General features: G+C 41.9%; 1 protein-coding gene across 9 annotated transcripts in view; it reads left to right on the forward strand.

Annotated features, from left to right (window-relative positions):
- ASXL2 (ASXL transcriptional regulator 2) overlaps positions 1 to 27,974 on the forward strand; it is a 212,289-nt gene that overhangs the window by 131,842 nt on the left and 52,473 nt on the right. For all 9 annotated transcript variants that reach the window (XM_033936461.1, XM_033936463.1, XM_033936465.1 and 6 more), the window contains one exon: positions 12,033 to 12,148. In XM_033936461.1, coding sequence (XP_033792352.1) covers positions 12,033 to 12,148 — 116 coding nt within the window. The remainder of the gene's footprint in view (positions 1 to 12,032; positions 12,149 to 27,974) is intronic.

Consider the following 27,974-nt stretch of genomic DNA (forward strand, 5'->3'; position numbering starts at 1 on the left):
CCATACATCTGTTCTTCTGATCTCTATCGATCTTTCATCAGCGTTTGACACAATTGAACACAATCTTTTAATAGATAGACTTCAATCCATAGGTATTACGGACCAGGTTCTTCTTTGGTTTAAATCCTATTTTGAAAATCGCTCAACTGTGTCCTTCAACAATACAACCTCTGAAAGTTTCTCAGCAACATACGATATTCCACAAGGATCCATTCTTTCTCCTCTTTTGTTTAATATTTTTCTTGCATCTCTCATGACCCTTTGTCAATCTATTGGATTTACCGTATTTGCTTACGCAGATGATATCCAGCTTTTACATCCACTTGATCCCAACAATTCTCTTGAAACATTAGCAATTAATAAGAAACTTGAACAGATTCACCAGTGGCTGGATGATTAGCTCTTAATATTAATAAATCAAATGTTAAGTTCTTTCCTTGGAAAGACAGTCTCAAACTTATTTCTCCCATTTCTATTAAGGGTATCACTCTACAGTTGGTAAGTAGCATTAAGATCTTAGGGGTTATCTTCGACGATAAATTAACCTACCATGATCATATTAGTAACATTGTTATATCAACTTTTTACAGACCGTCAAATCCGTTCAATATCAAAATTTTTATGTCCAAGGTCTCTTAACATATTAATCCACTCCTTGGTTATTTCAAAAATCGATTATTGCAATGCCCTAGTCAAGGGAATAGCACAAAAGGAAATCAGACATTTATAGATTATCCAGAACGCATCAATCACACTTATAATGAAAGCTAAGAAATTCGATCACGTGACTCCTCTTCTTAATAAAGCACACTGGCTCCCTATCGCACATCGCATAATGTACAAATTAAGTTTGCTTACCTTCAAATCTCTGATATACAAAACTCCGGCTTTCATTTACAAATCATTGATTTCTTATACCTAATCCAGATTACTGAGGTCCAATGACCAACAACTTTTTAGTCATCCCCTCACTTAAAATTATTAATACACGATGGCACTTCATCTTTTCCGTTACAGCTCCTCAAACATGGAATTCCCTCCCTATTTACTTAAGAGAAGAAAAAAATTTGGATAAATTTAAGAACAGATTTAAAAGCTTTCTTTCTATAGACGCATTTAATGACTAAAAGGACTGTCTAGGAGCTTCATTTTGTTTTCATAACTTCTTAGAGATTTTTTCCCTTCCTATTGTTTTCAACCATAAGTGTCTTTTCTTCTATCAACCAAATTGTATTTCTGTCCCCATCCTTTCCTCACGTTTTATTATGTTTGTTAAGTTAGTCTTTAATATGTTTTGTAAGGTTCAGGTTTTTTTTTGTTACTTTTGTTTATCCCCCCTATTTTGTAATTTTATTGATTTGTTCATCGCTTAGAATTTTGAATAAGCGATTAATCAAATTTTATAATAAACTTAAAACTTAATATGGGCATAGGCACCATTGTGAGGTACCCGGATCCCTGTAATCTTTGGGATGTCTGGGCTTAAGAGCCGTGTGGCAGTTCCATTTGTTTTTGTATAACCTGCTGCTGCTGCTCCAATTGCACCTGCATTAACTGCTGCTGATGCAGGGGTTGGGTCTGGTCCAGTACATAAACAGCCTGATACAATCACAAAAGGTAAAGGAAATATTTGCAAGTCTGGTGAGGAAGCAGGGGTAATCGATGATATTGAAGGGGCACTGAGGTCTAGAAGGAACAGTAGTCCATCATTTCCTTTATCTAGTATGCCCAGCAGTCACTGATAATGTCCGCTAGGACTGTTTTAGTGTTATGGAATTTTCTGAAGCCAGATTGGTATGAGGAGATGCGTTCTGTCTGTCGAATAAAAGATGTAATCCCAGTAAATGTAGTCTCTATATTATGACATAGTCTGAACCCCATCTGATTAGGATGTAATATATTAGTTTATTCAGAAAACTGACAGTTTTGGGTAGAATTAGCACCAGTACCCGGCTACGTCTGGGCACTGGTATTGAATATCTGGTGCTAATTTAAGTGGGGTTGGCCACCAGCACTTATGTGGGTTTTGGCCAATATTCAGCCAGGGCCCACATAAGGCAGTTATGTGCACCCTGGCTGAATATCATCCAGGACATGCATTAAGAAAAATGCCCCATTTCCTTCTAATCCCTATCTCCTCCCCCCCCCTCGATGAGGTTCATAACCCCTTCTGAACTAGCCCTGAAGAAACAAGATCCCCCCTCCGCAGGTCTATGCCTCCTACCATCCCAAACCCCCCACCCCAACTCAGCATAAGTCTCTCCAGGCCTTCCTGGAGTCCTTGGTGGTCCAGTAGGGTAATGATGGTAGGAGCAAACTCTACTTGTTCCTGCCCCTAGCAGATGCCTTGACAAAATGGCTGCCATGACTTCTCATGACAGCTTTGCAGTACTACTGAAGTATTAAATAGCTGCCTAAAGAAGTCACAAATGTCATTTTATCAAAGCAGCCACTAGGGGATTCCCATTGGACCACCAGGGACTTCAGGTATGCCCATGGGGCCTAGCCTGAGTTGGAAGTAGAAGGTTGGGGGATGGGTAGGGGTATGGACTTGTGGCGGGTGGGGAATATCTTGCTTCAATGGGCAGGTTGAGGGGGTAGGACTGTCAAGGTGGTAGGATAAGAGGGGAAATCAGAGGGAAATGAGTCAATTTAAAAAAAATGTTTTGACAGAGAATTCTAGAGGTTTCTGTTACAAGGCTAATTTAACCAGAATATTAGTTTGTGAGGGAAGCATGTTGATTGCCCAACTAGTTTTACCACTGACGCAGCCGACTTGGTAAAATGTGGCCATGCCAGACATTGTATTGCTTGTGTTATTAAATTCCTTTACTCATTTTGAACTTGGGGGTTTGCTGTTTATTTTACTATGCATGCATCATAGATCCCATGCCTCTGGTTGTTCCCATCCACCAGCAAAGTATGCGCCATCCAAACAGGCACACACCTTTTTGCTTGTCATTATTCTATTTAAGATCATTTATATGCATAAAGAGCAGATTCTATAAATGGTGCTCAAAATTGCGTGCCGGGAAAGATCTGTGCTAAGTACGATTCTACAATCTAGGCATCCAAATCCTGTTACAGGATTTGTACTTAACACCATCATTTTGGTGCCTAGCTTTTGGGATGCTTTATAGAAATGTTTGTCTCTCCCCCCCCTATGTATTTCTTTGAAAACGGTTCATACATCTGATCCCATAATAAGAGGTATAGGAAGTAGAGGCTAAAACCTGGATCTTTAGATTTCACTGCTGTGTTCGAACCATGAATTTGCATGGTCTGTCTGATATGTGGGAAAATTGCCATTGCAAACCGGTTTTCATCTTATTTCCTGCTTATTTCCTCATTTTGTTGTTATTTTACTCTGCCATTTGATTCATACACTTTTAATTCTTTTTTAGCAGCATCTGATGCTGTCTTTGTTTGCCCTCTAATTATGCAAGGCATACTGAAAATGAAGTAGGAAGAAAGAGAGTCAAGATAAGTCTTTACTATTCACTGAGCACACATTTTATTTTCTGGGAAAGTGGTAACACTAAGCAATAAAGTGAGTTCAAGTTTGTGCATATGCATGAATGAGTGCAGACATGCTTTCAAATCCTGTTAGTATACCAACTATTTTACTGTAGCAGTCTTTTCCAAGTGATTTTGCTGAGCATGGCACAAAGCCCTTTTGCATAATGAAATGTCATCCTGTAGCCAAAAATCTTTAATCCTTGTGCAAATATGAAAGTTTAGGTCAGTCAAAGTGCAGAAGTGGGTGTATTGGGAAAACATCAACACAATATGTTGCATTATTCAGTTTTTTTATTCTTCATTGCTCAGAGATGAGCATTTGATTTTTAGAGGGGGTGTTTTTTAAGCTTGTTTTTGTTTTAAATGGTGATTCTCTTGTGTTAGTATGTTTTGGTAATCCAATACAGCAGAAAATAAGAGAAACTGTACAAGCTTTCAGTTCACAAGGCCCCCATGTTCATGTACTTTTGATATTCAATTCTGATTACTTGCACGCAATTTTAACACATCTGGATCCTATTAACTGTTTTACAAAATTTTAAGCTGATGACTGCACATATTTGAAGAAGAAGGGACATAGTATTGCAGTTTTAGTTCATCCTGACAATATTATAATGTAACTGTACCATACTTTTATTCCAAATGAGTACTTTTCAGGGTAATAACCCTAAGAGATACTCTAGCATGCATGTTAATTATATATTCCAATTTAAATGAAATATAGGTTATGTATTAAATAAAAGACTGAAAAGTAATAGATTTGATACTGAACTACATTCAGCTGAGAGGTAAGTACTAAACTTAATTTAGAAAAACACATTTAAAGTTGGTTTTCCCAACTAAAGAACATTTAGGTGGGCAGATTAGACACAATTCATGTTATATCTGTATTCTTGGGGAGCTGTATTAGCAACATCTATTTTAACTACAAAATACATTTTGAAGATGACTGACAGAGTTTAAGTTCATGCAATTTTCTAATTAAGTTTCAAATTATTCAAACTGATAATGCAATATCATATGCTATCCTATATAATAAAAGGCTAACTCGCGCATGCGCACTCCTATTTGCGTGTTCCGTGCGCTGTAGGTCTGTGGTCGCAGGAGTGCGCATGCGCGAGTCCCCAGCCTTCTTCCCAGAACCTACCTTGGTCGCCAGCAGCGGCGGCTCCTCTCACAAGCCCCCAGCGCTTCTTTCAGCTCCTGCTGCATAGGGACCACACCGAGCCATCCGACAATTACCATAAAATCTTCAGGCGCGAGCGGCGGCTTGCCGCACACGCCCCAATGTCAAGCGCTCTTTTAAAATATTCAGGCGCGAGCAGCGGCTTGCCGCACACGCCTCAACGCCAAGCGCTCTTTTAAAATCTTCAGGCGCGAGCGGCAGCTTGCCGCACGCGCCCTGACCTCCAAACCCCCCTGCCGGCATCTATTTTTCCTCCTGCTCCTTCTCGCCTGCTCACAGCTTTTAACTGAAAAGCGCTGCGCTGTGCTGCCACTGGCCTCACAATCTTCTCTCCACTGCGGCCCGTCCTCTCACAACTTCCTGTTTCCGCTAGGGTTGGCCGCAGTGTAGAGAAGACACCGAGGCCAGCAACAGCGCGGTGCAGCGCTTTTCTGTGAGGCAAGTAGATTTCTGTGGGTCATATGCACAGGGGGAGCAGGAAAGGAATGCTGCTGGACGGGGGGAGGGAAAAGGAAGGGAACAGGGGGAGCAGGCAAGGGGTGGGTGCACAGGGAAGGGGGGAATGCTGCTGCTGCACAGGGAAGTGGGGGGGGGAATGCTGCTGCTACACAGGGAAAAGGGAAATGCTGCTGCACAGGGAAGGAGGGAATGCTGCTGCTGTACAGGGAAGTATGGGGGAATGCTGCTGTACAGGGAAGGGGAAATGCTGTTGCTGCTACACAGAGAAGGGGGGGAATGCTGCTGTTGCTGCACAGGGAAGTGGGGGAGGGGGGAAAGGGGGCCAGGGAGCAATCTTGGTTTGCTTTGGGGGGAGACAAAAGGGGGCCATGGAGAGAGACAGAAAGATAGGCAGGCAGCGTACGAGAATGAAAAACAGACACAGAAAGACAGCAGGCAGGAAGAGAGACAGAAAGAAAGAAACACAGACAAAGGGGGCCAGGGAGAGAGACAGACAGAAAGAAAGACAGACAGTGGGAGGGAGAGAGACGAAGAAAGAGACAGGGGCAGGGAGAGACACAGAAAGAAAGAAAGACAGATAGACATATTCTAGCACCCGTTAATGTAACGGGTTTAATGACTAGTTACAATATAATCATATTAAGTGTTTGTATATTCTTTACCTAAGCAAAGATCTTGTTAAGATGGAGTTAGGCTGGCACAATGCTATTAGAAGCCTAACATCACTGACACAATTGTAAGTGAAAGAAATTTAGAATATGATTCTATTCAGAGCTTGATTAGTGACATCATTCAGTGGGAATATGCTATTCAGAACTTGCTCTCTTGCCAGAATTTACTGCTTTGATGTTGTAATGTACTTGCAACTCTTCTGGAATCCACTATGGCCCCGATTTACTAAAGTCAGCGATCGTCACTTCATTAACTTGAATGTTTTGATCATGTCCCCTCTCAGTCTCTTCTTTTCAAGGGATAAGACGCCTAGTTTCTCTAACCTCTCACTGTATGGCAACTCCTCCAGCCCCTTAACCATTTTAGTCGCTCTTGTCTGGACCCTTTCGAGTAGTACCTTGTCCTTCTTCATGTACAGCGACAAATGCTGGACACAGTATTACAGGTGGGGGCATACCATGGCCCGGTACAGTGGCATGATAACCTTCTCCGTTCTGTTCGTGATCCCCTTCTTAATCATTCCTAGCATTCTGTTCACCTTTTTCGCCGCCGCCACCACACATTGCGTGGACGTCTTCATCAACTTGTCGACCAGTACTCCCAAGTCTCTTTCCTGGGGGGTCTCTCCGAGTACCGCACCAGACATCCTGTATTCGTGTATAAGATTTTTGTTACCGACATGCATCACCTTACACTTATCCACGTTAAAACTCACTTGCCATGTCACGGCCCATTTCTCGAGCGTGTTTATGTCACGTTGCAAGTCTTCGCAATCCTTCTGCGTCTTCATTACTCTGAATAGCTTCGTATCGTCCACAAATTTAATCATCTCGTACCAATTTTCAGGTCGTTTATAAATATGTTGAAAAGCACAGGCCCAAACACCGAACCCTGCGGCACTCCACTCGTGACTCTTTTCCAGTCCGAGTATTGTCCATTTACCCCCACTTTCTGTTTCCTATCGCCAACCAGTTTTTAAATCCACATGTGTATTTCACCCTCAATTCCATGGCTTGCAATTTTTTGAAGTAGTCATTCATGCGGGACCTTGCCGAACGCCTTCTGAAAATCCAGATATACAATGTCAACCGGCTCGCCCTTGTCTATCTGCTTGTTTACTCCCTCGAAGAAGTGCAGCAACCCTGCTCCCCCCTTTCCCCCTGGTACACGGCGACCCACAAATGGCTGGAGGGATGCCTACTCCCTCCTGCCACCCAGCACTCCCCCTACCATGCTCAAAAATATGGCAGGAGGGATGCCGACTCCCTCCTGCCATCGGCACCATCGGGCCCAACCACATCCCGAACACCCCTTGTGCCGAACACTCCACCCCATGCGGAGGGGCCTAAGGCCCAGTGGTGTCGCAACTGGGTGGAGGAGCAGGAGATGTTTTGCAATTCCTCCTGCTCTTAACTAAAGGTATGAGAGATGGGGAGGGGGAAAAAAAACCTGGCAGAAGCCCTGACAGCAATGACAGAAGGCTGCTTCTCCTATCACTACTGTCAGTGCTCAGCCCCAACTCAATCACTCACTGAGCAATTGAGTCGGGGAGTTTGCATGCAAACTTGATAGTGAATCAGTCGATGTTTTAAAATCGGCCAGAGTATCAGCCAACAGCGATTGAGTCGCTATCTTTAGTGAATCTGGTCCGAAGTGAGTCAGATAAGTATTTTTCAACCCAGTCCTCAGGGACCACCTGGCCAGTCAGGTTTTCAGGATATCCACAGTGAATATGAATAAAAGAGATCTGCATGAACTTCTTTTCCTGGCAAATATCTCTTATGCATATTCATTGTGGATATCCTGAAAACCTGACTGACCAAGTGGTCCCTAAGGACTGGGTTGAAAATCACTGGTGTAGACAAACAGTTATAGGCTTTGCCCATCAAAATGGAAACAGAGGAAGAACCTCGCGCTGAGCTTTTTAAACTCATCAACTTTAAAGCGCCACCAAACAAATGCATTAAAGTATGTTTACATAAGGTTGTGAAAGATACTTTATTTAAAAACTGGGAGAATCTGCTGTCAGTCCAGGTAGTCCTAAAAAGATAGGCACAATGGATAGAATTCAAGTGTCCAGGATTTGACAAAACTCAACTTGAACATCATTCATTAGTTGTGGAATCTGCCCTCAAACGTTCACACAGCTCATGATCTTACACTTCTGCTCCTCCAGACAGAAAAGCCAGGACATTGTACTCTTTTAGCAATCTCATTTTCCAGTCATCTATGTTCATCAATAGAATTATGGATTACCAATTTTACATGTCCATTTATTTTAAATCCTTACCTAAACAACTGTCAAAGTTTGAAGAATTTCTCCCTCCAGACAAACTAAAACACTTTCGACAATTATATAAGAACTTGTTCACTATGAGAAAGTATATAGCTAGACAAATTTTTGATGCATTTGATGTTTTTTTCCTGAACATCTACACCAATTGGCCTGGCTTAGATTTTCTGATTTGGAAACTTTGGTTCAAGAACACCTTTTGAATGTCCCTTCTAAAGGCTGTTTGGAGGTAAAATTGAAAAGGTTGCAGATAAGATTAGAAAATACACTGATACTATGACAACTTTATCTAAAACCACAAACTTCTCAATCTACTTCATCATCTAGAAGATGTTCTGCTTCATCCTGACATTCATATTACTATAACACCAAACAGCATTCCAATCAGCCATCTTCATTATCTTCTAAGCCTGCTGCTCAACAACCCCATGCAAGGCAACAAAGGACACAGAAATCACAACCTCATTCTCAATTCAAACAGTAGTCATCCTTTTGACTCCTTTCCAGAGGACATTGCCAGCAGTTCTTTTTTTCTTCTACCCAATCTCCCTATTGAAGGCTATTTACTCTTCTTCCACCAACGTAGGACTCTTATCACAAATCAATGGATGCTTCAAGTCATCACTTGGGGTTACGCCATTTGAGCCATCCACCAAAAAAGTCTCCTTTCGGTTCCCTCTAGAAGACCCTCCTTCACCAAGAGCTCTTGGCCCTTCTCCAGCTAAATGCAATAGAACCTGTTCCTCTGCAGGAGATAGGTTGGGGGTTCTACTCAAAGTACTTCCTAATACCAAAAAAGACCAGAGGCCTTTGGCCTGTTCTAGACCTCTGGAGCTTAAACAAATACTTGTTGAAAGAGAAGTTTTGCATGTTCTCTCTGGGAACCCTTTTACCTCTACTAGGAAAAGGCGATTGGCTTCACTCTCTAGATCACAAAGAGGCCTACACTCACATATGCATTCTGCCTGCTCACAGAAAGTATCTTTGCTTTTACATAGGATCTTGACACTTTCAAAACAAAGTTTTGCCCTTTGGACTGGCCTTGGCCCCTCAAGATTTCATAAAATGCATATTGGTAGTAGTGGCAGCCTTTTGCATAGAGTGTTTCACATATTTCTCTATTTAGACTATTGGTTGATCAAGGCTTCATCATTGCAAACAGCTCAACAATTCATCTCCTAGAGCTACTCTGGTTTGCTGTTAACTACTGAAAGTCACATATACACCCTTCTCAGGTGCTAGAGATCATAGGTGCTCTCTTGGATCTACTCAGGGTCAAGCTTTTCTACCAAAGCAGAGAGTTGACAATCTCATTCACCCAGAATACAATTTTCTTTGTTGTTGACCCCATCACAACAATAAACTTGGGAAATTTTGCTTCAGACTCTATACCCCCAATTGCATTGCAGCGGATGCCTTTCTCATTCATTGGGGGGACAGATTCCTTTATGCTTTTCCTCCAATACCTCTCATCAGAAAAACTCTACTCAAGCTTCACCAAGATTGTGGTACCATGATAATCACAGCACCCCTTTGGCCATGACAAGTTTGGTTTCCACTCCTCCTAGATCTCTTGACCAAGAAACCGTGGAAGTTGCAACTGTTCTCAATACTACTGGCACAGAATGAGAGATCCCTCCTTCACCCCAACCACAAACAGCGTGGTTTTTTCACCAAGCAAGTAAATGATTTCTCCCTCTCGGATGCAATATCTGCTGTCATTGAAGTATCTAGAAAACCTCCCACTCAATGCTGCTACTGCTTCAAATGGTTGAAAATTTTTTCCTTGTATGCTTTGCATTCTCTAGAACAGAGGTGGCCAAAAGGTCAATCGTGATCAACCAATAGATCACAAAGGCAACGCGAGTCGATCACGGAGCCCATCCCGGGCTCTGCAATAGACTTGTGTTGCCTTTGCTTTCTGTTCTCCCTGCTTCCCCGACGTCAGCCCAGGTGTGTACAAGCACCAGGCTCACAGCCTTTCCCCTTCCAAACATTAATTCTGACATCGGAGAGGAGGGAGGGAGGGGAAGGCTGTGGGCCCGGCGCTTGTACGTGCCTGGCCTGACCTAAGAGCCACTGCATGATCAGACTGTTGGGCACAATGGACCACTGGTCTGACCCAGTAGTGGCAATTCTTATGTTCTTAAATCAGCAGCAAGAAGAGAGAGAGAAAGAAAGGGGGCAGGGAGAGAGAAAGAAAGAAAGGGGAGGGGCAGGGAGAGAGGAAGAAAAAGTTGGACTCATGGAGGGACAGAGAGAGATGTTGGTTGGGAAATGGAATGAGGTCTGGAGGCAGAAAGAAAGAAAGGCAGAGAGAAAGAAATATTGGATTTACAGTCAGAAGAAGGAAGTACAACCAGAGATTCATGAAATCACCAGACAGCAAAGGTAGGAAAAATTATTTTATTTTAAATTTAATGATCAAAATGTGTCTGAATTTATAACTGCTGTCTATATTTTGCACTATGGTCCCTTTTACTAAACTGGGATAGCAGTTTTTAGTGCAGGGAGCCTATGAGTGTCGGGAGCAACGCGGGGCATTCAGCGCAGCTCCCTGTGCTAAAAAACGCTATCGTGGTTTAGTAAAAGGGGAGGGGGTATATTTGTCTATTTTTGTATAGTTGTTACTGAGGTGACATTGCATATTTTAAAGTCATCTGCCTTGACCTCTTTGAAAACCCCCCAAATATAAATGATAATTAACATTTTCTCTGCATACAGTGTGCTTTGCGTTTGTTTTTTAATTTTATTGTTGGTAGATCATTTTGACTTGGTTATTTTTAAAGTAGCTTGCAAGCCAAGAAAGGGTGGGCACCCCTGCTCTAGAACCTGTCACCTGTCCAGTTCCATCCACACTGGACTACCTTCTCCACATCTTTACCTCTAGTCTAAAACTCAATTTGGTTCACACATATTTCAGTGCTATCAGTGCATTTCCTTCTTTCATGGACAAAAAGTCTCTGTTCATCCCTTGGTAGCCTGCTGCAGAAAGGCCTATTCCACATGAAACCACCCCTCAAGTCTTCACTTGTTGCTTGGGATCTTACATTGTACTGTCTACTTTCATGAAGTCTCCCTTTGAGCTGCTTACATCTTGCTCTCTCAAAATTCTCACTTGGAAAGTCTGGGGCAGAGTTAACACTTGGCCACTTAAAAGCTGATATTCCTCCTTTGGGCAGGGCCTTAGGTACATGGGCTGGGATGGCCCCTCCTTCACCTAAAAGTTCTTGTTTTAGGCATTTAGGACTTAGGCTATTTTTTGGTTGATAATGTGTTGTAAGTGTAGACGTAGTGGTGGTATGGCCGTTTAAACTGCTGAACGTAGAGGTAGGCCATTCTCAAAAAAACCCTCATTTGGGATTTTTTTTTGAGAATGGACATTTTCCCTGCTTCTACTTTCAGCGTATAGGGCCTAGGACAAAAGGGGACTTAGACGTTTTGTTTTTTTTATTATGCCCCTCCATGGATCTAATATCAATATACATAATATACAATTGTTACTTATCTAAATTTTGAAGCAATTTATGGATTTTGCCTTTTTTCTCTACATTCAGATTTTTACTAATTAGGTTTCATATTGTTCCAGAACTTTTGTATGACTTGATAGTGTTTTGTAAAGACGCTTCTGTAAATCATGCCCCCTACCTTACCATCCGCAAAAAACTCATCATCTGTAAACCATTTCCAAGAAGTGTATAACCAACAAATTTTCTGTGGGAATTAATTGATAAAAATTAGCAAATAACAAACCATACAATTATGTAGTATGCATCACACCAATGACTTTTCAATGTTCATTTACATGACCAGAAAAAATAATCCCCTTAGAAACGTATTTCTATCAATCACTGCCTACATAATTTTTTTTTCTTTTTTCTTTCTGTGTGTTTATTTCTTTAGTTCCGTCTAGACTATCCCAGCCATCTTCCCCTCAGTCAGGCTGTTCATCTCCCTCCATCTCAGCGGGTAAAGTTATCTCTCCATCTCAGAAGCACAGCAAGAAGGCACTTAAACAGGTAATCAGGCTGATGTAGCTAGAGGTTAATTTTGTGGTCTATTGGCTTGACATCCAAGATGAATACATGGATGAACTTTAGTTGAAAAATATTCGTTTGACAAAAGGCTGGTAATTATATCAATTTGTTGTGACCATACTTGGTGGCACAAAAAGTTCTTTGACCTTGCTGATTTACCTCCTAACATGTATTGGGACAAAGTTTAATCTAATGTAAGACAGAATTGCTGCTTGAATGCTCATCATATCCATTGATATATATACTTACACTTTCATAGCATATGTGATTAAAGTTGTTTCCTTTCTTCCTCAATCTGTATCCAAAACTATTGTAATATTTATATGCATCCTCTCTTCGAAGCTCTTATAGATAGTTATACAGATAATTTAAAAAATTGATTAATTGTAAGAAAAGTAGTGCCTTTTTCCTAACCTGGTATTAAACATTCAGCTGATTATGTCATAGGTTCTAAGGGGTCTTGATTGCTTGTTTTCTGGTACTGGATTTATTGAGAAATCCTTTCCCTAATGGATCTCATCACTAAACTACGAAACCCAGGACATTCTGGGAAGGTAGTTCCCACAGATTTGTCTACTGCCCAGGGTTATAACTGCAGATTCCCCTGAATTTCTCACAAATGTCTTAATTCAAATTCCTACCTGATCTCTGTGCATACATTTATAGGTGTCCTTATTGACTGGTTTCCAAGAGAGTTGAGTCCAGTATTACACCAAAATTAGTATTGTTAATAATAATAATTATTATTATACATGAAACACTAGAATATCTACCAAAAGATCATTTGCCTATAACCATAATTTAGAGAGACCACAACACTGGATAAGCCAAAATTCTTTAGGACTTCAGGATACAGACTGACAAACTCTTGCTGCACAGTATAACTCATATCACTGTGGTTGAAAAGAAGCAATTGTGGGTAATAGATGTTCATATAATGATTCAAAATGTTGTATGATCTTGGCACCGAGGTACCCCCCTCTTCAAACCCAAAATGTACCCAAAAATAGGGAGAAAAAGCCTCAGACTAGTGTAGCAGTATAGAACCAAAATCAAAATTGCTTTTGATACTTTCACTGGCAAAAAACTCCCTCACAGAAGAGCTCAGGTTTAGAAAAAGGCAAAGTCACCTGGAGGCACGTTCAAGGACTTAGCTGACAAAAGATGACTTGAGCTCCAACGCTGTCACGTCTTCTCCAATCTTCCTGGCTCATCAGGGTAACAAACAACACAGCCTTAAAAAGTGCAGCCATGCTGAGACCAGCCCCTAATACCAGGAGACAGCCATACTGAAGATAAACTGTTGGAGAAAATCACAAAATATCAAGATTTTAAACTAATTGACTCTAGAAAAAAAATCTGTACTTGTAGTCCCTGTAGTAATTGGTTCTCTTGGAGCAATATTGAAAGATCTGGAACAACATCTGAACACAATGAGCACTGACAAAATCATCATCTGCCAACTACAGAATGTTGTGCTGTTTGGAGCTTCTCACATCCTTTATCGATACTTCCGTATATACTCTAATCAATGCCTCCTCCCAGAACTTTTTTTTAAGGCCGCCGCCGCTGCAAGGCTCTGCCCCCCTTCTACCTGCCCTATCATACCTCTGCCGATCCGTAGTGGAGGTGCAGGTGCAGCGGGTCCTCTGCCGATCCATGGTGGAGGTGCAGCAGGCAGGAGCAAGCTTTTCAAACTCCTGCCCCACTGCTAACTGGCTGAATTCACGGGAGCCAGTAAGGAAGCCGCTGAGCGCTGAGAAGCAGCGCCAAATCGCGCTGCTGCTCATGCCACTCAGATGAGGAAATTAGATTGCGCAGCCGGTTAGCAGCGGGGTAGGAGTTTGAATAGCTTGCTCCTGCCTGCTGCACCTCCACCACGGATCGGCAGGGGACCCGCTGCTCCTGCACCTCCACTATGGATCGGCAGAGGTATGAAGATAGGGCTGGGGAGGGTGGGGGACAGAGGGCAGAGCCTGGGAGGAAGAGTGCAGAGTGACAGGGGAAGGAAAGGTGCTGGGTGCAGAGCCTGAAGGGGAGGGGAGGAAGGAAGGGTACTGGATGAAGAGCCTGACAGAGGAGGGGAGGAAGGAAGGGTGCTGGGTGTAGTGCCTGACAGGGGAGGAGGGAAGGGTGCTGGGTGTAGAGCCTGACAGGGGAGGGGAGGGAGGAAGGGTACTGGGTGCAGTGCCTGACAGGGGAGGGGAGGAAGGAAGGGTACTGGATGAAGAGCCTGACAGGGGAGGGGAGGAAGGAAGGGTGCTGTGTGCAGTGCTTGGCTGGGGAGGGATGGAGGGAAGGGGGCTGGGTGCAAAGCTTGGCAGGGAGGGGCTGGGTGCAGAGCCTGACAGGGCAGGATACTTGACTATTAAGCCGCCCGACTTATATTTGAGTCAACCATTTTTCCTCCTTTTGTGGGGGAAAGGGGGGTCTCAACTTATATTTGAGTATATACGGTAATATGCTAGCTTCTTGGGAAGGCTTCAGTATTTCCTCTTCTGTAATCCGTAAGGTAATGGCGGAATAAAAATCACTAATGTAATTTATTTAGAGTGCCAAACCTAGCAGAGAACATTTGGTAGGATGTACAAAACCACAATAACAATCAAATAGTAATAGCAATTGTGATTTGAACTCTTGGAGCAATACAAATTAGACTCCTAAAATACTTGGAGATTTTAAATTTAAAAGCTATAATATCATCAATTTTTTCACAAAAATACCCTACTTTAGAATGGCATATATTTTTCACTGTATCTGTAATTCCCAGGACCTTGGGTAGGATCCAAATTAAGGATGTTAAAATCAGTCGGCACTGGCCAAATAGGAAGACATAATAATAATGATAATAATTTTCAAATAAAGCTGAGCTCTTAAATTTGTGCCCTATTTTTAGCTAAATTTTCGATGGGAAAACTCATCTTAATTTAGGAGTCTAAAGATTGTTATTATAAATTTAGGCCTGCCATGCATTTGCCTAGATTTTTGAGCATAATGCTGAAAATCAGTGATAAGCTTTTATGTAAATAAATAAATTAATAACCTTATTTTTCCTGCTCTAAATTCACCCCTAGTACTTGTTATGCATATAAATATAAGAGTTTAGTGAAATGTTAAGTATAAAGTTATACTCTCAGCCCTAATAAATTTTTAACAAGGCCAATTTATGAGCATAAATCTCAAAGGGCCACTTTTACTAAGCTGTGGAAAAAATGGCCTTGGCACTTGGTAAAAAGGCTAAGCATCCTTCTCTATCTAGCCATGCATCAGCATCCCAACGTACATCAGAGTCTTCTCTAGCATCCACTCCATTAACACATTCTAAGCACTGACACATCGAAACAAGGTCACCATTTTTAAAAGTGGTGTCACCTCGAAGGTATGCCTCATCATCGAGGTCACCAATGCCTCAACATCCAACTGCACCATCTGTACCAATGTCTACCATGGAACTAGTGCCTTCTCTACAGGACCAAACTAGAGAAAATGGCCGGCATATTGCAGACGAAGGCGCTTCAGGCCCCTACATGAAAAAATTGGTACATAAGAACATAAGAATAGCTTTACTGGGTCAGACCAATGGTCCATCAAGCCCAGTAGCCCGTTCTCACGGCGGCCAATCCAGGTCACTAGTACCTGGCCAAAACCCAAGGAGTAGTAATATTCCATGCTACTGGTACAGGGCAAGCAGTGGCTTCCCCCATGTCTTTCTCAATAACAGACTATGGACTTTTCCTCCAGGAACATGTCCATACCTTTCTTAAAACCATCTACGCTATCCACTCTTACCAGATCCTCTGGCAACGTGTTCCAGAGCTTAACTATTCTCTGAGTGAAAAAAAATTTCCTCCTATTGGTTTTCAAAGTACCCATTCTACTCCACTCAGAATTTTGTAAACTTCAATCATATCTCCCCTCAGCCATCTATTTTCCAAGCTGAAGAGCCCTAACCGTTTTAGGGCTCCTTTTATCAAACCGCGCTAGCGGGGTTAACGCGCATGACTTTTCATCATGCATTAACACCCGCGTGGGCCAAAAACTACCATCTGCTCAAGAGGAGGCGGTAGCGTTTAGCGTGTCCCGCGGTTTAGCGCGTGCTATTATGTGCGTTAAACCGCTAGTGCGGCTTGATAAAAGGAGCCCTTAGTCTTTCTTCATACGAGAGGAGTTCCATACCCTTTATAATCTTGGTCACTTTTCTTTGAACCTTTTCTAGCGCCACTATATCTTTCTTGAGATAAGGAGACCAAGATTGAACGCAATACTCCAAATGAGGTCATACCATGGAGTGATACAGGGGCATTATAACTTTCTTAGTCTTGTTAACTATCCCTTTTTAAATAATTCCTAGCATCCTGTTTGATTTTTTGGCCGCCACCGCACATTGGGCGGAAGGTTTCACCATGTTGCCTAGGAAGACACCCAGATCCTTTTCTTGGGCGCTAATCCCAAAGGTGGACCCTAGCATCCAGTAACTGTGATTCAGGTTATTCTTCCCAGTGTGCATCACTTTGCATTTGTCCACATTAAATTTCATCTACCATTTGGACACCCAGTCTTCCAATTTCCTACGGTCTGCCTGCAATTTTTCACAATCCGCATGCGTTTTAACAACTTTGAATAGTTTAGTGTCATCTGCAAATTTAATCATTTCACTCGTCAGTCCAATTTTCAGATCATTTATAAATAAGTTAAATAGCACCGGTCCCAGTACAGACCTCTGCGGCACTCCACTGCTTACTCTCCTCCATTGAGAAAAATGACCATTTAACCCTACCCTCTGTTTTCTATTTGATAACCAATTCCAAGCAGTGCTATCCGATAACCAGTCTGAGCAGTGCTCTAAACGATCATTGAGAGCCAGGTCTCAAACTCCTCGACGACATCGGTCGAAATCAAGGAGACATCATCATCCAGGCATTGAGCTTCTTCTTCCTGTTCTACATCAAATCGATGTCATAGAAGATTAAGAAGTGTCTCTCAACACTCTACTTGACATCATAGTTGACACACTTCTCCCTCTCAATGTCAGGCTCAGCGCTCACCTTGTTGGACATATTGACGCTCCCCATCTCCAACATTAGACATCGAGGAATATGACTGATTTGTCTCACCATTCATCCTCTCAATGCCCAGAGCTCTCAGCTGGGAAACCATATGGAATTTCTACAGATCCATCTTCCACTCCCCACTCCTCCTTGCAGGAGATCACCTCCAGAGAGCCTCTCATTTACAAAAATTATCAGACAAATGGGACAAGCTCTACTAATAAAGATGGAGTCAGAGTCTGAACCTAGGTTAGAATTCTTTGACACTTTGGACTATGAGCAGATACCAGACGATTGTCTAAAGCAGTGGTCTCAAACTCAAACCTTTTGTGGGGGCCACATTTTGGATTTGGAGGGCCGCAGAAAAAATAGTTAATGTCTTATTAAAGAAATGACAATTTTGCATGAGGTAAAACTCTTTATAGCTTATATATCTTTCCTTTTAACTGTTAAAGGAAAGTTTTATAAACTATAAAGAGTTATACCTTATGCAAAATTGTCATTTCTTTAATAAGACATTAACTATTTTTTCTGCAGTCCTCACATTTAAAGTTTAATATCTTTTCTTTCTCAAAACTGACACATTTCAATCACTATATTGAAAATAAAATCATTTTCCCTACCTTTGTTGGATGGTGACTTTATTTTTCTGTGCTTTTAATTAAGTTTCCAGGGCCTTCTTGTCCTTTGACTGTTTTTCTCTCCGTCTTCACTTTCTTCCTTGCATCCATCTTTGGCATTAACTTAATATTCAATTTTTCTGCTTTCTTTTCAAAATCTACGTTTCCATGTCTTACCTTCCCTTCCTATTTCTCTCTTCTTCCGTCCTATTTCCATGGTCTGACATCTTTTTCCTTCCTTTCTCTTCCTCCCTCCTTCCTTCCTTTTCCCTGGTCTGGCATATGCCTCCTTCCCTGCCCCCATGCCCTAGCATCTCTCCCTCCCCCTCCATGGTCTGGTATCTCCTTTCCTTCCCTCCCTCCCATGAACTTAGTAGCTCTTGTTCCTCTCCTCTTCCTTGTCTTCCTTCTCCTTCATTCCCTCTCTTTCCCCAATTGGGTGCAGCAGCAACAGAAGCAGCATTTCCCTTCCCCCTTTCCTGTGCAGCAGAAGCATTTCTCTTCCCCTTTCCCTCCCCCTCCCTTTCCCTGTGCAGCAGTAGCAGCAATTCCCTAGGGTCCCCCTTTCCTATGCAGCAGAAGCATTTCTCTTTCCCCTCCCCTTCCGTTCCCTTCCTTGTGGAGCAGCAGCATGTCTGGCCAGCTCCCTTGCTCAGTTGATTGCTCCGTTCAAAGCGGTGGGTGGCGGCTCCTTGCGAGATCCGCACCTGCGTCAGAAGCCTCTCTGATGTGAGCGATCAACTGAGCAAGGGAGCAGGCCAGACGCGCTACTGCTCCACAAGGAAGGGAAGGGGGAAGAGAAATGCTGGTGTGGATGGCGCGAGGAGCCGCCGCTGGCTGCAGCTTTGACCGGAACAATCAACTTCAGCAAGGGAGCAGTTGATCATCGCGTCCAGACCGCGGGCCGCAAAATAGCACCTGGAGAGCCACATGCGGCCCATGGGCCGCGTGTTTGAGACCGCTGGTCTAAAGCTTTTCTTTCATAACTTAATGAAAGATACTATGTTTAAAAATTGAGAAGTATCCCTTCTGGTTCCTCTGACTCCATGAAAGCTTGACTCCTTATACAGAGTCCAATCTTGCTCAAGATTTAACAGACATCAACTCCAACATCAATCACTCCTTGTAGGAGTGTGTGGTGCAGTGGTTAGAGCTACAGCCTTTGCAAAACAAAAACTTCACCTCACTTAATATGAAGAGAGAATCTTGTTGATAGTGTGGCTAAATCTCGAAAATGTTGTTAGCCCCAATAATCATCTTCTAATCATTTCAGAAGTAAGACAAGCAAAAGGCATCTAATGGTCCAATCATTTATTGTCCTTTAATCATGCAGAGTTACTAGCATGCCCCGATGGGACCCGTTTCGCTCATAAAGAGCTTTCTCAAGGGTTCACAGTAGGCGCTTTTACTTTAGCGGCCTCACACTTCTGGAGCCAGATCTGCTATGAAGTGTGAGGATGCTAAAGTAAAAGCGCCTACTGTGAATCCTTGAGAAAGCTCTTTATGAACGAAACGGGTCCCGTCGGGGCATGCTAGTAACGCTGCATGATTAAAGGACAATAAATGATTGGACCATTGCCTTTTGCTTGTCTTACTTCTGAAATGATTAGAAGATGATGATACACAGCAAGTATTTAAGACATACTATATATTGGATTTGATTATTGGGGCTAACAACATTTTTGAGATTTAGCCACACTATCAACAAGATTATCTCTTCATATTAAGTGAGGTGAAGTTTTTGTTTTGTAAAAGTTTGATTAACCTCACTTTCATCTTCGTATTACGTTAGAGCTACAGCCTCTGCACCCTGAGGTTGTGGGTTCAAACCCCGCACTTCTCATTGTGACCCTGGGCAAGTCACTTAATCCCCATTGCTCCAGGTATGTTATATAGAGTGGGAGCCCACCAAGACATTTAGGGAAAAATGCTTGAGTAACTGAATAATTTGTAATCCACACAGAATTGTAGGATATGCGTTAAAGAAGACTAGCATCCCTCCTGGTAGAGAAGGAAAAATTTTAGACCAACTTGCCCTTAGACTTTTTCAGAATGCAATGTTAACCAGTAGAATATTGAGTTACAATTTTTATATGATCTTTTACATGAAGTCATTAGTACAAAAACTATCTCATTATGAACAATTTATTCCTGATGACCAATTAAATGATTTTTTACATAATGTTTTGCTGGAAACAAGGAAGTATATGGCTAGTTCAGTCTTTGATGCCTTTGATATCACCTCATGAGCATCAGTATTATCTAAGTCATGGGCTAAGCATGGCTAAGAGTTTCTGGCTTGGATTCCAGTGTTCAAGCACATAACCAATATCCCATGCTTAGATGACGAGCTGTTTGGGAAGAAAATAGAGAAGGCTACCCAAAAGATCATAAGGCATGAGCAGTACATGACCACTCTTGTCACCTTCAAGATCTTCCAAATCCCAGCCTATCAAACAGTTTTACAATCTTAGTATTCCAGGTGCAGATATGTTCCATCATCTGTCTCTTTAAGAGCTCCTCCTCAAACATGCCTCAATCAACAGAGGGCTCAAAAGACCCAACCGCAGACTCGGCAGAAATCTTGGCAGTATTTTTGACTTCTTATTAGAGAGCCTAATCCGCATACTATAGCTTACACCTACAACCCTTTCTATTAGGAGTCATCTCACTCACTTCTATCACCAATTGGATTCTACAAATAGTGAGACAAGGTTACATTCTTCATCTAAAACACATTCCTCCAAACCATCCTCCAAGAGAGTCTTCTTTCAATTCCCAACAGGCCATCCTTCTTCACCAAGAGCTCTTGGTCCTCCTCCAGCTCAATGCAATGGACACTGCAGGAGAGAGGCTGGGGGGTTCTATTCCAAGTATTTCCTAATACCAAAGAAGACCAGAGGTCTTCGTCCAATCCTAGATCTCCATACTTTCAACAAATACTTATTAAAGGAGAAGTTCACTCATTACATCCGGACACATGTCCTGTCCCATTAGTCCTGGACTATCTCCTAAACCTTTCCAGCTCTGGTCTTAAAACTACTTCAATCAGAGTTCATCTTAGTGCTATTAGCACTTTTCATACACCTCTGGATAAAAAGTCGCTATCTGTCCATCCTTTGATCTCCAGATTCATCAAGATACCAAACCACCAATCAAACCTCCTCCAGTTGCTTGGAATTTTAAGATTATTCTATCAGCCATGATTATCCCTCCCTTTGAACCAATGGTGTCTTTATCTCTCAAACATCTCATGTGAAAAGTAGTATTCTTCAGTGAACTGCAAGAGCTTGTCTCAGATCCACCATATACAACATTATTACTCATGCTACTATTTATTATTTCTATAGTGCTACCAGATGCACACAGTGCTGTACATTAAAAATACAAGAGACAGTCCATGCTTGTAAAAGCTTACAAATCTAATTATGACAGACACACAGTACCCATGATAGGGTGATCCTCCATACACATCTGAAATCTCTTCCTAAGGTAATCTTGGATTTTCATTTGAACCAGTCTGTAGTTCTTCCTGTCTTCTTTCCAAGACCTCATTCTCACCCTGGTGAAGCTACACTCCACACATTGGACTGTAAGTGTGCTGTTGCTTATTACTTGGATATAACCCTCACAGGACTTCTGCTCAACTGTTCCTTTCATTTAAGAACATAAGAATTGCCGCTGCTGGGACAGACCAGTGGTCCATCTTGCCCAGGAGTCCACTCATGTGGCAGTCCTTAGTTCAAAGACTAGTGCTCTAAATGAGTCCATCCTCACCTGCGTACGTTCAGTTTAGCAGGAACTTGTCCAACTTTGTCTGGAGGGTGTTTTCTCCTATAACAGACTCCAGAAGAACATTCCAGTTGTCTACCACTCTCTAGGTGAAGAAGAACTTCCTTATATTTGTACGGAATCTATCCCCTTTCAGCTTTAGGGAGTACCCTCTCGTTCTCCCTACCTTGGAGAGGGTGAACAGTCTGTCTTTATCTACAAAGCCTATTCCCTTCAGTATCTCATGTCCCCTCTCAGTCTCCTCTTTTCAAGGGAGAAGAGGCCCAGTTTCTCCAATCTCTCACTGTACAGCAACTCCTCCAGCCCTTTAACCATTTTAGTCGCTCTTCTCTGAACCCTTTTGAGTAGTACCGTGTCCTTCTTCATGTACGGTGACCAGTGCTTGACGCAGTACTCCAGGTGAGGGCGCACCATGGCCGAAACAGATTTGGACTCCCTGTTACCAAGAGAACTCTCTCTACATGGTTCACAGATTATATTATTTTTTTGCTATGCTTAGGCTGGGCTGACACTAGAAGGTTGTGTCACCGCACATAAAGTTAGGGCTATGACGACTTCAATAGTTCATCTACATTACACTCCCATTGAAGGTATCTGTAAAACAGCCACTTGGTCCTCAGTTCATACCTTCACATCACACTGGAGAATCAGTCCAGACGAGATAGTCTATTTGGCTAAGCAGTTCTGCAAAATGTATTCTCTGCTTAAATGCTAATTACCCTCCAAACCCTTTTCCAACTAGGGAGTCCCACATGTGAAAATATACTGCCTGCTTGTCCTAGGATAAAGCACAGTTACTTAGAAATATAGAAATAAGATTGCAGACAAAGGCCAAATGGCCCATCTAGTCTGCCCTTCCACAGCATCCACTTACCTGTAATAGGTGTTATTCGAGGACAGCAAGGCATATATTCTCACCCTCCCACCTCCCCTAGTTGGCTTCTTATCTCTTTTTACTGAACTGATGGTCCTGCAAGCTGATGGGTGGGAAGGCACTGGCACATGCAAGGTGTGGGCAGTCCTGAGACTTTCAAAAAGTTTAAAGTGACAGTATACTTTTGCATTGTCCGTACTGTGTTCTGTGGATGTCGTCACCTACGTGTGAGAAATATCTGCCTCCTGTCCTCGGATAACACCTGTTACAGATAAGAACTGTGCTATATGTGGGTGCTATTAGTGTGTAATAATTTATCTAACTCTCTTCCCCTGACATACCTCCAGAAAAAAATATTTTTTAGCGCTCTGATTTGGAACTTACCACAGTATGCCTGAGTGTGTCCCACCATATGCTATTTTAAACTGCTTTAGGCACATGTTAGCACCTAACACAGATTAGTAAAAGGGCCCAGAGCATTAAATCCTCTATGGGCAGATTCATTGAATGGCGCTCAAAAATAGCTGATAAAATTGTCATTAAACAGTATTCTATAACAGATGTTCTAGGATCAGCACCCTTTATAGAATAGCATGTTGCACCAGGATCTGCACTCAGCGTTGGGCGTGATGAGTTACACCAGTTGCAACCAGGTTTATATCCTGGTGTGCAAACTGTGTGCAGATCTCCTCTATTCTATCACTGCATGCATTTTAAGGGAACGTCCGCGACTCACTTGTGCCCCTCCCATGGCCACACTCACTTTGCAGATCTCTACGGAAATGCTTAGGCACTAGTCTATAAATGGGCGCATAGGTGTGTTTTCATGCAGATCTGTTGTTTCTATCCCATTTCAATGCCTTGCATCCGTTAGAATGCTTTTGCATGCTGAATTAATGTTCAGTACCATATAGAGAATTCCCCTGGACATAAGCTGTGCATCAACACAGATACAGGGCAGCACAGCTCCCGAGGAGATATCTGAGCCACCGATGGGCTGTCCAATCAAAAAAATAATAAATTGAAGGGCAACACACATAACAATAGATGAATAATACATATAACAAAATTCTAATAAAGTTATAGAAAAATCAATTATATAAATAATGAAGATTCTATCTAGCATTCCATAGGATTCCAACAATAAACACAATCAGGGGTTTAAAAATTTACTAAAGATTTACATAATTCTTGTTCAAATGTTTCCCAAAAATATACATATCTTAACCCATAATTATGATTTCCAAAAGCTTGCAAAAACAGTTAAGCCTTTAATAAGCAACAAAAATCATTCATAGCAGGAACAATGCAGAAAAAAAATTATTTTCTTGTTCTGCCATGGGTATATCTTACTAAGCATTCTTCTTTTTTTTAATATTAAACTTTCAAAGAGAGACAGCACATTTAAATTACCAAGTCAGTAGTAAAGAATGATACTATAAAGGTATAGATAATCTATTTCCAAAAAGGAATAATCAGGGCCTTATGCAGACAATGTGGCCGCACAGGGCACAAGGGAGATGTGGATGCAAAACTGGCTCCCCTTCTATTGTCTTCACTGCGGTGGCCACTATGCAGTGGGCAGGCAAGGCAGAGGCACATGGGGGGGGGGCTTATTTCACAGCATACAATTCTGACTTGGGTCGCCCCTGGGACTAAAACCTGGCTGCCATTTTGATAATAGCTTAAGCTCAAATTATAGAAAGTTTAAAAAAGTAAAGCTTATATTTTAAAGACCATCCTAAACTGAACTGGAAACCAAAGCAGCAGCAGTAAAATGAGTGTGATGTGATCTGGCTGCAGTATCCTGAAATAAGTTGAAGTTCCCGTGCTGCTTTCTTTGGTAGGCCAAGGCACAGAATATTTCAGTAAAGGCTTGAATTAGGGTAGCTAATTTTGTTTGGTACAGAAAGCAACTCAATAAGCAGATTGTCCAGAGGTGGGAAACAATTCTCCAAAATGGTGAACTATGCATAATCATATTTAGTTTTGGAATAAAAAAAACCATTCCTAAACCCTTTGCCTAATTTGACTGGATTATTTTATGTAAATCCAATGAAGTGCACAGAATCTGTGCCATTTCTTTCCCCTTAGACAATATTTCAGTTTTGGCACCCCCACTATTAGCCTTCCAGTATTAACCTCTGTGTTATCACTAAGCATCATTTATCATCCTGAATCAGAGATGACTGAACAGATTTACCGTTTTGTAACAAGCTCTGATTTAAGCAACAGGATTCTGGAGTCAGGATTATGGCTTAGTGCTAGTATGAACATTCAGCAGCTGTTACCTCTCTTTGTTGTCTGTCTGCTTTTCTGCGAAGTGCGAACCCTGTGGTAAGCTCTGTCATCTGTGAGATGCCTCACCACCTCTGTTAGAGATATTAATTTATGTTGATGCCACCTAGTGGCTTATTATTGTATCTCACTGTTTTTCTACTTCCTATTTGTTTTTACCTTTAACTTTTAGGGGTCCTTTTATCAAGCTGCGGTAGGGGTTTAACACGTGTAATACTGCACGTTAAACCGCCTGCCGTGCTAGCCGCTAACACCTGCATTGAGCAGGCGCTAGTTTTTTAGCTGACTGCAGGGGTTAGTGCGTGATGAAATGTCCGACGCGCTAACCCCGCTAGCGCGGCTTGATAAAAGGACCCCTTAGTTGTAATACAGCATGATTTCTGTGCACAGAAGCATTTAATGTATCTTTATGTTTAATTCTGAAGCATGGTGCCAGAAGTTTCTGAATCTGTGTTGTTTTCTTGCTATAGTATAATGAGTTATAGAACTATGAGTGTATAGCGGTGTCTCTCAAACTTTTTTTTAGCTCTGGCACACTAAATGCAGCACTGTTTTTCTTTTTTTTTTCTTTTATTATTTATATCCTTTTACATTTTCATGAAGCATAACAATCTTGACAAAGGATCAGAATATACAAGAAGAGAAGAATTACATATATAAATACACCTAAGTGTATATAGAAATACAATCAGCTATTTAGTCCACAAATATTGGATTCAAGAAAGGAAATACATTTCAATAAAGTAAACAAATTATTCTAATTTAGAGTAACAGCAATGGTTATCCACCCTACAACTGATGACAGGTCATTCATCAATGGACTAAGAAACCAACCCTTCTTTTGGTCCTAAAAAATCTAACAACTGTTTACGCTCAAAAAAAAAGAAAATTTTTATTTTGAAAAGAAATAAAACATTTTGCTGGAAATTTTAACAAAAAAGTAGCCCCAAGGGCCAGGGTTCTAGGCCGCAAGGCCAAGAACTCTTTTCGCTTCTTGGTTTTCTGTGCTAGATCTGGGAAAATCCTGATATTTGAGCCCAAAAATTTGTCATTTATATGACTGGAATATAGACGTAAAACATATTCCCTATCACTTTCCAAGGCTAGAGTCAACAAAAGAGTGGTTCTATCTATAACCACCTCAAGAGAACTCTCCAGAAATAGAGATAAATCAACATTGTCTTTAGATTTTTCCTTAGGGGTCGACTCCCCTTGAGGTCTCCTTATATCCAAGTAAGTCCTAACAATTGGAGGTAAATTTTCCAATGGGATGGCTAGGACTTCTCAAAAGTATTTTCTCGCCATCTCCACAGGGGAGATAACTGGGCATTTAGGAAAATTCAATATTCTTAAATTATTTTTCCTGAGTGAGTTTTCAAAGTTCTCCAACTTGCGTGAAATAAATGATCTTTCCTTAACCAGTTCCAACTGAACAGTCTTTACTTCCTACATCTTTCCTTCTTGTTTCTCCAATTTCTCACTTAATTTAGATAGTTACAATCCTTGCTGTTCCAGGTTGGAGTAGATAGTTCCATAATCATTTTATATAGTTGAAAGACTCAATTTTAGGTTGGCATCCATTATAGATATGGCTTGCCACAGCGTTCCATATCAATCTTTCCTGATCTTTTCAACTCCCCAAAACTAATGTTGTTCTCTATAGAAGTTCCTCTCACCTCTACTTCACTGTTAGTGGAGGTTAGTTGAACTTCCACACCAACATCTTCCTGCAAAGTTTCCATCATTGGCGGCCCTCCTCTGTTGGAGTCCAGATTCCCCTCTTTGGGCTGCTGAGCTCCTGCAGCTCCCTGCACTACCAGACTTCCGGGTTGGGGAGGAGTTGACCTCTGCTCCGGGCTCAGAATCGTCCAGGCAGCGCCAGCGCCAAGGTCTCCAGACAACTCCTGGCTCACCTCCGAAGTAGAGTGGGTCACCATGGCTGAGCGAGCAAAGGCAGCTGTAATTGTCAGCTGAGTTGTTTGCTGCGGGATAACAGACACCGGAGGGTTAGAGCGAACTGTCCCCTTTTTCTTCCCCATTACGGGTCAAAATTCCACTGCGGTAAATACAGAAAACTCAGCGACTCGCTGTCTCCCGTTCAGACATCCGTCCTCGACGCCATCTTGAATCTCAGTCAGATTACCAACTGAAGCAAATGTTTTTCACGGCACACTAAAACAGAGCAAATGTTTTATATGGCACATTGTAATTGAAATTATAAAATTGCAAAATGAACAAAAAATTAAATTTGAGAGTACTTGGACAAGTTAGGCATAATCTCATACAGCTATGCAGATGACATCACCATCCTCATTCCTTTCGATCTTCCCACCTCCAACACAACAAACATATTACACATAACTCTAGAAACAGTGACACAGTGGATGAAAGACCACAGACTAAAGCTGAACTAAGACAAAACTAAATTCCTACTTCTTGAAAAAAAAACAAACACCCAACCATAACAGAACTTGAAATAAACTCCATCACCTACCCCTTGCAACCCAGCCTAAAACTGCTGGGAACTGTGATAGACAAAGGCTGCACCATGCAACTCCAAATCAACAAAACAGTCCAGAAAGCCTTCACAGTCATGCGCAACTTAAGACAAATCTGAAAATACTTTGACAAAAAACAATTCAGGCTCCTGGTCTATTCCTACTCCTGGTTCTAGCCTCCTAGACTACTGTAACCTCCTATACCTGTCATGCCCCGCCAACATAATTAAACAATTACAAACAGTGCAAAATACAGCGCTCAGACTGATATACTCTTTGAAAAAAAAAACAACCACGTTACCACTGCATTCCAAGACTCACACTGGCTCCCTATACAAGCACATATATTCTACAAACTCTACTGCATGCTATTCAAAGCCCTGAATGGTGATGGACCAACCTGAACACAGTCACCCTTTACTCACTCCCCAAGCAAAGGCATACAACATAAGAAAATGTATGACAGCCTACTAGCCACCCAAGCAGCAAAACTAGACCACCACCTCTCCAACCTGCTGATCACAACACCCAATTACAAAACCTTCAGAAGAGAATTAAAAACCAAGCTGTTTCGGAAATTTGTCAAGAACTTGTGGGGAAGGGATGGGATAATGAGTTCCCGCGGGGACGGGGAAAATTTGTCCCCATGTCATTCTCTACTTGGGAGAACAGTATAGA

The sequence above is a fragment of the Geotrypetes seraphini genome, chromosome 3 (genome assembly GCF_902459505.1).
Source record: "Geotrypetes seraphini chromosome 3, aGeoSer1.1, whole genome shotgun sequence".
NCBI lineage: Eukaryota > Metazoa > Chordata > Amphibia > Gymnophiona > Dermophiidae > Geotrypetes > Geotrypetes seraphini.